This window comes from Rhinolophus sinicus, chromosome 13, assembly GCF_057876585.1.
Source record: "Rhinolophus sinicus isolate RSI-liver-muscle chromosome 13, RSI-T2T, whole genome shotgun sequence".
Classification (NCBI taxonomy): Eukaryota; Metazoa; Chordata; class Mammalia; order Chiroptera; family Rhinolophidae; genus Rhinolophus; species Rhinolophus sinicus.
Genome location: NC_142513.1, coordinates 61127277 through 61140298, shown reverse-complemented (window position 1 = coordinate 61140298; position 13022 = coordinate 61127277). Strand labels below are relative to the sequence as shown.

General features: G+C 40.9%; 1 protein-coding gene across 2 annotated transcripts in view; it reads right to left on the bottom strand.

The window, feature by feature from the left end:
* The window catches only part of EFL1 (elongation factor like GTPase 1), a 75461-nt gene that overhangs the window by 50162 nt on the left and 12277 nt on the right, over nucleotides 1-13022 (bottom strand). For both annotated transcript variants that reach the window (XM_074318272.2, XM_074318273.2), the window contains exons 10-15: nucleotides 12797-12933; nucleotides 11828-11950; nucleotides 10552-10651; nucleotides 10034-10185; nucleotides 9622-9788; nucleotides 7418-7556 (exon numbers count right to left, since the gene is read on the bottom strand). In XM_074318272.2, coding sequence (XP_074174373.2) covers nucleotides 7418-7556; nucleotides 9622-9788; nucleotides 10034-10185; nucleotides 10552-10651; nucleotides 11828-11950; nucleotides 12797-12933 — 818 coding nt within the window. The remainder of the gene's footprint in view (nucleotides 1-7417; nucleotides 7557-9621; nucleotides 9789-10033; nucleotides 10186-10551; nucleotides 10652-11827; nucleotides 11951-12796; nucleotides 12934-13022) is intronic.

Sequence of the window (13022 nt, the reverse complement as noted above, 5' to 3'; positions counted from 1 at the left end):
TCACGCACCCGCTCACACAGACACTCCTGTCTTTGTTCCTGTTTTCAGACAGGATGGAAAGCCGTGGGAAAGGCTGCCCCCTTGTGTTCGTCTTGAAACCACTGGCTACAGTCTTTTACCATCCCACTTGGCCCCTGAGCTCCTGCCCAGAAATCAAGGCTGGGGTGAGTGTCACAGCCGTGTCCAGACAGCCGTGTGCATCCTATCAGGACGATGACTGCTTTTTTATAGCTCCTGGTTGGGAGAAGAGATCTCCAGAGGGGTGGAATTCCTCTCTGTCCAATGGCCTCTGGAGTCTGAATGGCACCTAGAGCAATCCAGAGACACAGGGGTGGCCAGAGGGGTACTGAGAACAGCAAAGCAACTGAAAGGGATAGGAAACCCAAGTCACAGGCAGTGGGGAGGCTCCTGGAAGACCAACCAAGACAGAAGAGAAGGCCACAGGGATCACCTGACCCAACCTTACTCTGTACGGATATAGGTTCAGGTCTGGAAGGTCCCACAAAAATCGCCAACTTGCCAGAGGCCTCGGCTGGGAAGCCCGGTGATGTTTCTCATATAAGAGGCTGCCTTTTGCCTGGTTTGGGATCAAAACTGTGATGCGCCTAGAAGTCATTCAGAAGATTAAATGGAAGTAGCCAGCGTGAGAAATCTAACCTTGGGGGTAGTATAGAACCAAATACACAGGAAGTGCGAAATACATGTATGCGAGAGAATCAAGCAAACAAAGGTTTGTCTTTTCAGAGCAAACAATATTTACTACATGTAAAAAAAAAAAAAAAATGCATTTTTTTTTTTTCCTTGTAAGAGACTGGACTGAGAAAGGAAGGCTTATCAAAGACACTGATATCCCTTCCTCCATTTCCCAAACCCCCCACCCTCAAATCTCAAGTAAAAGGTCCAAAGAAAGGTGAAAATTAGGGAAAGGCTATGTCAACACAGGAAAAAGTCTCATCCAATGGCAGAAACTTTGAAAAGTGGAACCAGATTCAAGGTCAGCCAGCCACACTAGAAGTAACTTATGCCACTAAGAAGGCAGTTGGTCCCTCCGGAAGGTACAACAGGAGGTCCTGGGTCTCACAGAGAGCCTGGAATAAGAAGGCCAACAACAGAAGTCTTGGAAGATCTGGCAGCAACCAGTGGTACCTACGGCTGCTGCCTGTGGCTCAACGTGAGACAGCAGACCTGGGGCCACCACAAAGGACCTTGCATGAAAACAGGAAGGGCTGCCCCCAGGACGAGTCTAGTTCTGGGCTAGTGTAATCTTTGAAATGCCCTGGTGATGATCAGTCGGGGGCAGGACGACACAGTGCTGGGTTTAAAGCCAGCCTTTCCTTAGCTCTCCCTTCCCTACAAATGGCTCAGCAAATACGCGCATTCTTCCCAAATGCACGTGTAAATTCTCACAACTAAAATGTTCCTCCCTGTCGGAACACGTACACGTGTGAATGTGTGTTTATGCACGGATAGAAGTTTGGAAGAACATACGCCACACTGATAACACCTATAGTAACTGAGAAGGCACCTCACCTAGTTTTTTCTCTATGATTGGGGTTTATAGGAACAGAAAGGGATCATGATTTATTTATGTTAATAAAATAAAAAGTCTCAATATAGGTATTTAATGTACTAAAAGGAGATAAAATGGTATCAAGTTAACACGGAAGAATAAATGTCCAAGAACAGTAAAAAATAATTAAAATGAATAGTGATAAAACCAGATTAAAAAATGAGTTACTTGAAACCATCAAAAACAAACAATACAAATTAGCAAATACATCAGAATAGAAAACATGAGCCCAGAAACAGACTATAGTATTTGTGGAAATTACACAAGGACAAAAGTGGTAGTAAAACCTGGGGGTGGAAGGTTTATCTGATAAAGTGAGCTGGCACGACAGCTATGCATCTGGGGGGTAATGATCCAGAATATTTACCTTACAGGTAACCTGGTCCTGCCCGAGAAGAGCTTGGATGAGTACACGAGATTCATATAACATAAAACATTCAAAGAACAATGCAAGAAGGAGTACAAATGCCAACGTATATAACAGAGAATAAGAGAATTAAAAAGAAAATGAAAGATCAGTGGATCTCAAGTGCCTATCCATCACACCTCGGAGAAGACAGTACAAAATCACCGCCAGGGCAGCCAAGCCCTCTAGGCTCTGAGGTGATGGAACCACGCGTTCCCTTAGCTCAGAAGGCCAGAAAGGGCTGCAGGTGACTCCTGGGGGCAGTTTTGGCCTTCGGAAGACTAGGACAAAGCTCTCCTCTTGAACAGACCAACGCTAAGAAGACAGAGATCAGACTCAGAATATCTCTGCTTCTCTGACATCAAACGGCCTTGCCTTTTTCAGCCCAGGATGTAGTAATACCTCTGCAGCTCCCGGAACACCGGGGCACACTGAGGGTGGAAGAAGCAGTTCATTTCAGTGTCAGTGGTAACGTCACCTTTGCTCTGGGGTCCTGGACAATTTTATCACATTAAAATGTCACTATCCTGATAGCCCTTAATGAGAAATGTTCAGACTAAGCAAGGATTCTGCTCTCATCTACGGAATCCCAGAATACTTACAATGAAAAGCAAATGTGTTTACTTCGAATGAAATGTTTTCCACACTTTCTAACTTGCTTTTGTATCTGAGAATACTTTAAACTTTGAAGAAATAAATGATGACCACTAAGTAGCTCTGGCTGTTCACATGTTCTCCGTTATAACCTAAGCTCAGTGATCTGATTACATGATTAATTGATTCATTCACTCAACCAACATTCACTGAACACCCGAGAGAGCTTAGCCAGCAGCAATGACATGTAAAGACTGTAAAATGTATCTACTGCATTTTGCAAAGAGTAAATAAGATAATCCCTCCTGAATATACGCTAGTTGTTTCTGGCACACAGTAAGCCCTAACAGATACTAATTTTTGATATTGTTATAACCAATAGTAATACCAGTCGCCATACAAATGAACTGGATAATCAATCTGAAATGTGTGATTATCTGTGAGAGCATGAAGTCCCAAAATCAACATAATGAACAGCAAAAAGAACCTGAAAGGGATAATAATAGGTAACACTATCAAATCACCTTGATAACCAACCAGGGACAGTTGGCTTCACAGCTGTTAATATCAAAGTTTTTAAGGACCAGAAAACTCTTGCCCCATTTAAACTGTTCCACAGAATAAAAAACAATGAAAACCATCCCCTAATTTGCTGTTTCACACAGCTGAACACCTAAACTCCACAAATAAACTTACAAATGTAAACATTTTATGTAACAAACTACCAACAAATTGAACTCACTGCTCTATTAACATGTGGAAATACATTCATCAAACAGTTTACTCTAGGAAGACAAAACCGGTTTGATATTAGGAAATGTGTTAATGAGATTCATGGAGTAAGTGGGTCAAAAGAGAAAAACATGAGTCACCTGAAAGATGTGGAAAAGACTATTTGATAAATCTCAACATCTATCCACATTTTACCAATCTAGAAAACAGAAACAGGAGGGTACTTCACTTTCATTGTAAGAACCACCCAGATCAAACCTCATGGTAACACACTGTAACGTATGTAGGAATTCCCATAATGTGAGGAATGAGACACTACTCTTGCACCACTGCTTAACACTGTCCTGGGAGGTACAGCAAATGCACTTAAACAAAAGATATAAATACTGAGAGAAGAGATTATCTGTAACAGAAAAATAGACAGACTACAACACAGCACACAAAGTATAAATTTTTGGTGTTAAAAAACCTACTATTGAACTGTATACTTAAAAATGGTTAAAATGGTAAATTTTATGTTACTTTACCACAATTGAAAAAACATTATGTACATACATGAATATACAAAGACTGACGCTTATCCCTACGGTAAGGGATACCTCCTTATCTGCATTTTTCAGATGGACCTGTATAATGGCCTACACTATACTGAAAATTATCTTTTATAAAGAACTTAGAAACATAACCCTTAGAATGCATGTATAAGCATGATTACATCGAAATGAAAAAGACAAACATAAAAAGAAATAAAGCAAGATAACACAAACACAGAATTGGTATTGAGAAAGACAGTATACCGGATTGAAAGAATAAACATTTTAGGTACCCAGCCAAGGTGACTTTGTAAGTGAACTATTTCACAACTTTCAAAGAAAAGATAATGACCATGTTCTACAGAAATTTCTCTAGAGTAGCCCTGCCCCACCTGGTAGCCACATGTGATGACTGAGCACTTGAAATGTAATTAGTGCATCTGATGAAGGTAAGTTTTTAATGTTACTTGATTCCAACCTATTTAAATTGAATAACCACAGTTCAGCTCTAGAAGGTGGAAAAGATGGAAGTTTCTCATTTATAATGACCAGGGTAACCGAGAAAATGGCATATTTTACTTATGATACAAGAAAAATCTGAATCACATAATAGTAAATCAAATCTCACAAGTGTATGAAGAGACTATGCAATGATCAAGTGTTGTGTTTTCCCCCTTGGAACACAAAGATAATCAGAAATAATTAAATTTAATTCAAGACATGAAGTATAGTAAGGAGAAAAGCTCTACAATTTTGTTTTCAGATGCTGAGAATGCATCAATAAAATTCAGTATCTATTCAAGCATGAAAAGTAAGCAATATGAATCAACAGGCGTCAGCAACCCTACAACTAAAATACTAGAGATATTTTCATTAAATCTGGCTCTGGAAGGAACCAGGCAGAATAGCAGCTAAAACTATTATTATCGATCCTATTTTGATAGATAATAATAAAAAGAAGACACAACTATTAGTAAACAGGAGAATAAAATAATTATCATCTACAAAAGAAAAATTATTAAAATCTGGTGCAAGTACGTGTAAGTTAATGTTAAGAAGTGACCAGTAAGGCTGCTAGTTATTTATGGTTAAAATAGATCCTTCCCCAGTGGAAATGGTGATAATAAAGTATATTTAAAAGAAATTCACTAGTAAATGAATTTAAAGTCTTACAAAAGTGCCACAAAGACTTAAGAATCACAAACTGCTGCGATTTTCCTTGATATAAATCAAATCAAATCTGCTTGTAAAACCCTTCAAAGGCGTCTTCTCCTCAGTTACCCCACATGTCTAAGGGATCTGGCTCTCTCTCTCTCTCTCTCTCTCTCTCTCTCTCTCTCTCTCTCTCTCATTCAAACCACACCGACTTCCTATCAACCCAGCAACCAGGCACCGCAGAGCTAAAACCAGTTCAGAAAAAGGCTAAGTAATATTTATTATTTTCCTCATGTTGTAGAAAGAAGACTATCGTATTTCCTCTTAGAATATGTCCCTGAAACTTTAAAGATTTAACCATATGGAAGAGATCTGAAAAGTGTCTAAGAAAAGGCTAAAGATCTGGAATCCTAATTCAATTTCCCCTCACATCTTAACAGGAGCCTGTAACAAACATTTACTTTTAGAAATATGGCAGGGAATTGAACAAAAGGCTATTGTGTGTTAAACATGTGAGGTCTCTCTGGTTCCATCCATACCAACTTTTCAAACATCACATTGGAATTAAGTCAACTATTAATCAACTATTTCCAGACCACAAAATCTATTCCACATTTATCAGTCAGTATAAGTTCTCCAAGTGAGTTATAGCTGAGTTCAGAAGTGAAATCTGCATTTTTTAAGTGCCAATAAAAAAATTTCCTTTAGACTTTGACTGTATACACTCACTTGTTCAAGAATGCCATATAATGTTTTCGTTTCCTCCTGCAACAAAAATTTTCATCTGCATTTGATAAATCTGACTCTATCATTTATGATGAAAAGCATATGGGTATCAGTCACATTACTCTACTGTTTTCCTACTAAATAGGAATTATAACTTTCTCTCTAAGTTAACAAGAGTAAAAAAGATGAAATTTATAGGCCTGCTCTGATCACCATAAACACCGCTATGTTTTAATTTGTAATCTGTGTCCTATCGTGGACCTGCTAAAATACAAAAGGAAACGAGAGATTATCTATGATTAGTGGTTTGATTGTTGAAAACATGTCCACAAATTCTCTGACATGTCTCCCATCCAAAGGTGGAGTTAGTTTCCTCCCTGTGGATATGGGCCAGTCTTAGTGCCTCACTTCTACTATAGACAATGTGGCAGAGGAGTGCGGCTGAAGGCTTTGGAGGCTGGCTCTTCCCACTGCAGAAGCCACCACCACGCTGTGAGGAAGCCCAGCAGCCATCTGGAGGGCCACGTACTGCAGCCCCCGTCCCATGCCCAACCAAGGTCCCGGCAGACAAGTAGCACTGGCCTCCAAACACGGGAGTGAAAAGAGGCTCAGTGTGATTCTAGTGCCCAGGCTTTGAGCCCCTCAGCTGACACTGCGTGGAGCAGAGACACGTGGTCCCACCACAACGCGCCCAGTGCAGGTCCATGAGAAAACACAAGCTGTGTGTGCTAAATCACTAGGCTTTGGGTGGTTTGTTACGCAGCAACAGGTAACTCGAACAAGTACATTAGTTCAACCAAATTCATTTCAACTCCCATCTTATGCTTTTCATTTCAACTGCCCCCCACCCCAAGAAGATAAACCTGTTTTAAGTTAAAAAACAAACAAAAGCCAAACTGTGCTGACATACCTGGTCTCAGACAACTCAGCGTAGCAACCTGATGGCTGGAATCCCAGCATCCATCACACCCTTGGCTGCCGGCCGGCTTTCTCTTGGGCTGTTTGCTTTTTACTAACAAACAGAATCCTTGGCCTTCTCCTCTGTCCTGCCTTAAACTTACTCCTAGCTTTGAAAAGTTGCTTTCATTAAACACCTGGCTATGAAACCGCTGCTACTGCTACATGTGCTCCAGTTTTTAAATCAGTGAACAAGTGAAATGTGTCTAAAAAGGTAATTCTGACTCTAAGCTGGTAACTAGTTCAAGATGTTTTGATGGAGCCATTCAAATGGGTCATCGACCCAACCAAGTAACCACATCAAAAATGTACTATTCTGTTTAATGAACACTAAAAAGGGAAATTTCCTCATTACTGAAATAAGATTTTTCTCCAAGGAAAACAAGCCTGAATGCTTTCCAATGATTTAGAACCAGAAGAGTTTAGTCATCTAGATAAACTTTTACGTGAGCAGGAAAACTTCTCGCCCTCAAACAAAAGGAACCCCAGCTTAGGGTACAACATTTGCAGATTACTTGAGCAGTACATTTTTTTTTCCTTTTAATAGATCTACCATAATTCACAGCAAGTTGTGCGTCTACGTGCTAATTACTCAGACGCACTAAGGTAAAGTCTAAGGACAGCAGAAAAAAAGAACCGAACTAAAAAAAAGATCATAGTCATTTCCTTCAAAGATTTCAGTGACTCTGTGACATACAGGTAACGTCTCAGAATGGATACACACGACACACAGCACAGTCCTACCGAGCACGTTTCCTGGAGGTACCTCCTCTAGCTCTTCCAGTTCCCTTCCCATCAGGAGGTACAGGTGTTCCAGAGTGCAGCACGCCATGTGGGGGACTGGGGGGAGGTCATCTAGTGGAGCTGAGAAGCCTAATGGCACCTGAGCGCAAAGAAAAACAATTGAAGGTAAGTTGGGAGGCATTAAATGAAAACATTAGATAAATACCCATAATGTTATTTATACTCATAAGTAAGATACGGTGCAGTCACATTTCCTGTAAACCTGAAACATGCAAATTTGAGATGGATTTATATAAAAATAAGTCTCACTTTATAAATAAAACCTGAAATAGTGAAACTTCTCAAATATTTAAAAATTGTCAAGAGTCCCACATAATCACAAGCTTTATGGCTAAGTAACATAAATTCTGCTGTGACCTGGCAGCACCACTTAAGCTAATAAACACAAGTCCCCAGAGCCACTTGCTAGTACTTATGTGGACCATGTCATTCACCAGTTGTGGTGACGGCTGTGCTATTATTTCAACACTCATTGTTACTATCACCACTTAAAATTGTTTCAATCGCATTATAATGTCCTCCCAGCATTCAACAGGGCTGCTGCTACTGCTAGCAACCCAGGCGAATGAGTAACTCTGGAAGAGTGTTCAATGTAAATTGTGCTACAAGGACAACAGATTTAGGAGCATTCCCCATATATCACATTTATTCTTGCAGAGATATCGTCTCAAATTATCCAAGTTCTGTCAAGAATTACTCCGTATCTTGAAAAGCAGTCAAGATATTGTCTTGAGTTATACAGTGACCCCCACGTAAACGCTCGTGGCTGGGAAGCATCCCGAGCACCACCTAGCTCTGGTACCCAAAGTCCCAGGGCACTCTGCTACTGCTAGTGCTATGAAGAGACAAAAATGTGAGGAGAAAACATATACAGAGACAACGAACACACCAACAGAAAGTGAGTGACAAAAAAGGGAGATACACGCAAGTAAATTCATGAAAGCTCAGGGGAGGGAGAAGCTACGTCAGGTTACATGCAGAAATTTCATGAAAATGGTGGCTTTCCAGGCATATGTTACATTTAAGTGTATATGTTCTGATTCAATGACAGTTCTGCAGGGTAGCTCTTGAGGTAAGTTGGAAAGAAATAAAAAAATAGAAAGATTAAATAGAAAGAAATGGAATTATCCACAGATAACATGATCATCCACTTAAAACAAACTATAAATTATAATCAGTAAGTTCAGCAAGGTGGCCAGACACAAGCTCAATATACAAAGTTAATGGTATGTCTATAGATCAGCAATAGAAAATATATTTCAAAACAATAACTTTTAGAACAGCAACAAAATATAAGATAGCTAAGAGTAAGACTAAGAGTGAATAAGTATCTTTAAGAAAATTGCAAAACTTCAATGAGAAATACTTCAATTAACCTAAAGAAATGGATCGATATACCCCAAACATTCATGGATAGAGCACGTCTGTATTGCCAATGTTGACTCAGGCCAAATGCACATACTGAATTAAAGCGCTACCAATCAGTCTCAGTGGAGCTTTTCATAGAGCCTGACAAGTAAGTTCCCTCTTACTGCTTCTCGCTGACCCTGAATGGACGCCTGGACGTAGGTCTTCCTACGACCTTCATTACTTAATTAGTATGCATACACCTTGCTTATGTCCAAAAATGTTCTGAGACAGCTGTCGCCTGGGGCTTCCGTTTCGCCCTCTGGATCAAGTGTATTTCCATGTTGGCTGTTCACCTGCTGATAGGCCATCCTGATCAATTTCTGGGATCTGCCTGCCATGCGACTGCTACCTGTCACCTGCTCAATGCCACGCCTTTGGCCAGTGACACCAAGGTTTTGCATCTCCCTGTTTCTGAAAGATCTGCCATTGTCCTGGCTCCAGCATGACATCTGTTGTTACCAGTGCTTTCCTCCAGCCTTGAAGAGAAAAGCCTTATAATTAATTAAGGCCTGAAAACTTGGCTCATATAGTGGTTTAGTTTCCTAAATACTACTAAGTGACACAGGTTCACCAAATGTTACCGAAGAAACGCAAGAAGAGATATAATGGATTCAGCCAAATGTGCCTGTCTAGAGACAAAATGAGTCTACCAATAAGGTAATCACCAACATCAACAACTTGAAAGATATCAAAACCTTCAAACGATAGGCTAGTGTTTTATTTCCAATTCTTACCCGCTGCAAAAACTCAACAGGACTATATTTGGGCCCCAAGACAAAAATTTTCTTTCCTCTTCGAGCCACACCACTGAACACCCGAGCAAATGCAATAAAAGTCTCTTGGTTGTTTCCTTCCTGAGGCACAGGTGTAGGGGTCATACTCGCCACCTGTAGCTCATCACCTGCCAGAAACAAAAGGATAATAAGTGCCAAGAATGCTCTCTGCAGTCCAGGAACAGCCTTGAAACAGAGGGAACAGTGAATATGATACATATCTGGCCCAGTCTCAGGAAAGAAACACCAAGAACGAAGGAAGACTGATAAAAGCTACAATTAAAGCTAGGAGCTCAAGAGCTAAAGGGTGAGTTTGTCCCAAGTGAAGTAAAAAATATTTTGCACCGAAGCCTGCTATTCTGGAAAGCTGTACCTTTTGGGTCCTCTGCCTCTGGGCTTGTTTCCAGGGCACGCCCGTCTGCGGTGGGGTCCCCGGGAGCCGGGCCCTGCGCTGCCGCGAGCTTCTCTGCGTGCCTTTGTCTCGCCCGCTCACGCCTCTCAGCAATTTCTTCCTGAGTGAGAGGCCTACAGGACATCACAAACATGTTCACATCTGGCAACATCAAGCATCCCTCAGTCCACTCACGCAGGGAAACAGCAAGTGGTAATGTGGCTGCAAGAGAGGACGACTGGGCCCAGGTCCCTTCAGGCAGAAGCTTTCTCCAAGCTTCCTCTCTAGCCAGAGCAACAGGAGAGAAGACCTCTCAGGCTTTCTCTGAGAACGCTGTGTCTCCAGCTATTGTGAGCTTGTGAAATGACACGCAAGAGCCCATGTGCCCACTCTGAGCTGCACACAACACCACGGACCTTTCTCAGATACCCAGACCCCCACGACCTGCAGCAAACATACATCATTTCCCCAGCCTGGCCCGGCTTCCTCCTTAGCCTTACCTGGGCTTATTCTGAGGCAAAGCCTTAGTATCAACAGCAAACATTTTGGAAACAAAGATAATAACTGCAGCAGTATCTTCACTTCCACATTTCATAAAAGCTAAACAAACAGAAATAAAAATGTCATTATTTTTCCCCAGTATTAAAAATCCAGATATTTCTAGAAAATAGTTAAGATGCTTAGTTATGGCATCACCTAAATATGTGAGCAACCATGTTTCCCCAAAAATAAGACCTAGCCAGACAATCAGCTCTAATGAGTCTTTTGGAGCAAAAATTAATATAAGACCCAGTTTTCTTTTACTATAAGACCAGGTCTTACATTAATTTTTGCTCCAAAAGATGCATTAGAGCTGATTGTCCAACTAGGTCTTATTTTTGGGAAACACAGAACCTATAATCTTTTACAACAATAAAAAATTCCACTTAGAAAAGTACAAAATTGCAAAAAAACAATAGTAGAGCAAAAGCAAGCAGAATTGGCAGACATGAGGACAGAAAAGCAAAATTAACAGGGTGAGAGGAGGGCTGGGGCAACTCCTACACAAAACTGAAGCTAGAAAATGTATTAACCTCCCACCACAAGCCCTAAACATTTTTCCCTCTATGCAGCAGAAGGGACAGGATTTTATTAAAGGTCAACAAGGTACCCTGTTAACAAAATACATCAAAAATCAATTAACTTTGCCAATCCCTACAATACAAGTAAGCAAACAAAATGCACAAAAATATCTTATCATGACAGTAATGAAAAAAATCTTAGAAGTAAATTAAGGTCCATTGTAAAGATGTCAATTTTCCCAAAATCTGTAAATTTTACACAATTTCATAGCAACATACTGACATTTTTCTTAACCCACATTGGAGGTATAAAAGTATTGGTCAGCAATTTTTTTAAAATGCCCCACATCAAAATAAACTGTACGTAAGTTAAAGACTTCACCCATGAAATCTGAACCAGGAGAAAAATTCCGAAGTCAGAATTAAACATGTATCAGAAGTCTTGCCCGGGAAAGCTCTCAAAGGTTCTGAGGAACAGAGTGCCTGACCATATATTTTAACAGGATCACTCTGGCTGCAAGGCTGACAAAACACTGAAGGAAATCAGGAGCAGAAGCTGGGACAGCAGTTGCAAAGCTATTATAATAACCAGGTGAGAATTCATGGTTACTTGGCCCAGGGAGGCAGACGTGCAAATGCTGGCAAACTGGTCTAGAGCAGCCGTGACTTAGGACAATCAAAAGGAGGGTGCACACGACGTTCCCCTTTCCCTCACCTGCTTTCAGTGCCTGGGTTTCCGGAGGAAGAGTGTCAAACGCTTGTGGTCCCGCGCACATCAGTCTCTCCACTCTCTCAGCGGAAATATCAAGAGGACTAGGAAGTTTCTGACACACCATAGCTGGTCTGTTGTTAAGGATTCAAAACCTCGGAGGGCCCTCTACCTCTCCTAAGACACAGACGCACGGTACGCGCCAAGTACTGAGGTGCACGCACATGTCTGCACAGAAAATGCCTGGGCTTCAGGCAACATTCCTGGATGCATCACATCCCACGACACAGACACAATTTCAGGGAATTCACAGACTCTCTAAAGCCCAGAAGGAGTCTTACAATATTCGAACATACTGAGAGTCCATAAAACAAGTGAGGAACACGCCAGCTTAGCTACCTGTGACCTTGAAATTATAAACAGTTTTCATGTGGTTTCAGTCATACTTTCAGTCTACATAAACTTTCATAAAACAACCATTAGCCACTAGCTATGATACAAGGAAGTGCCCTGCCAGAGCCACTGTCACTGGAGACGTAGGTGTCCGTCACAGCTTTGGGCTGAGATACCGTGGCTGGTCCACTCCCAAGACACTGCACCCCCAGCCCACCACGTGCATGGGTACTGCTTGCACACGCAGATCAATGAAACAAAGAGAGTTGAAACTCATGTAAAAAAATTACTTCAGTTAATGTAATCCATTTAAAATCAAGTCTTTTGGGAATCACATGATGAGAAATAGCAACACACTTAAAAAAATATGGGACTAAATGTAATCGAACACAAACATCTAAATTATCTACTTATATATACATCTGACTAAAATAAAAGTTTCTGTTTTTACAGATCACTCAATAACCAGAGAAGACTGGAATGAATTATTTCCAGAGGATTTTCTGGTTGCCAGTAACACGTTCTTTTTTCTCGTTTTGTCAAAACTACGATTTTATTCAAAACAATTAAAACAAAGGATACCGAGAACAGCCTGGGATATGGGCAGCCACTGACTGCAAATGGCATTGAGCTGCACTTTAGGATCGGAATGTCGTGCCTCCCGGGCTCCAATTTTTAATCCTAAGGAAGTCACTATTTTATCAATTTTTTCTTTGTCCCTACAGTAAACATACAAGATTGGGGGTGTGGAGGTTACTTACAGATATGAAGGAGCAGTGAGGAAAAGGAACTCAACATTGACACATTT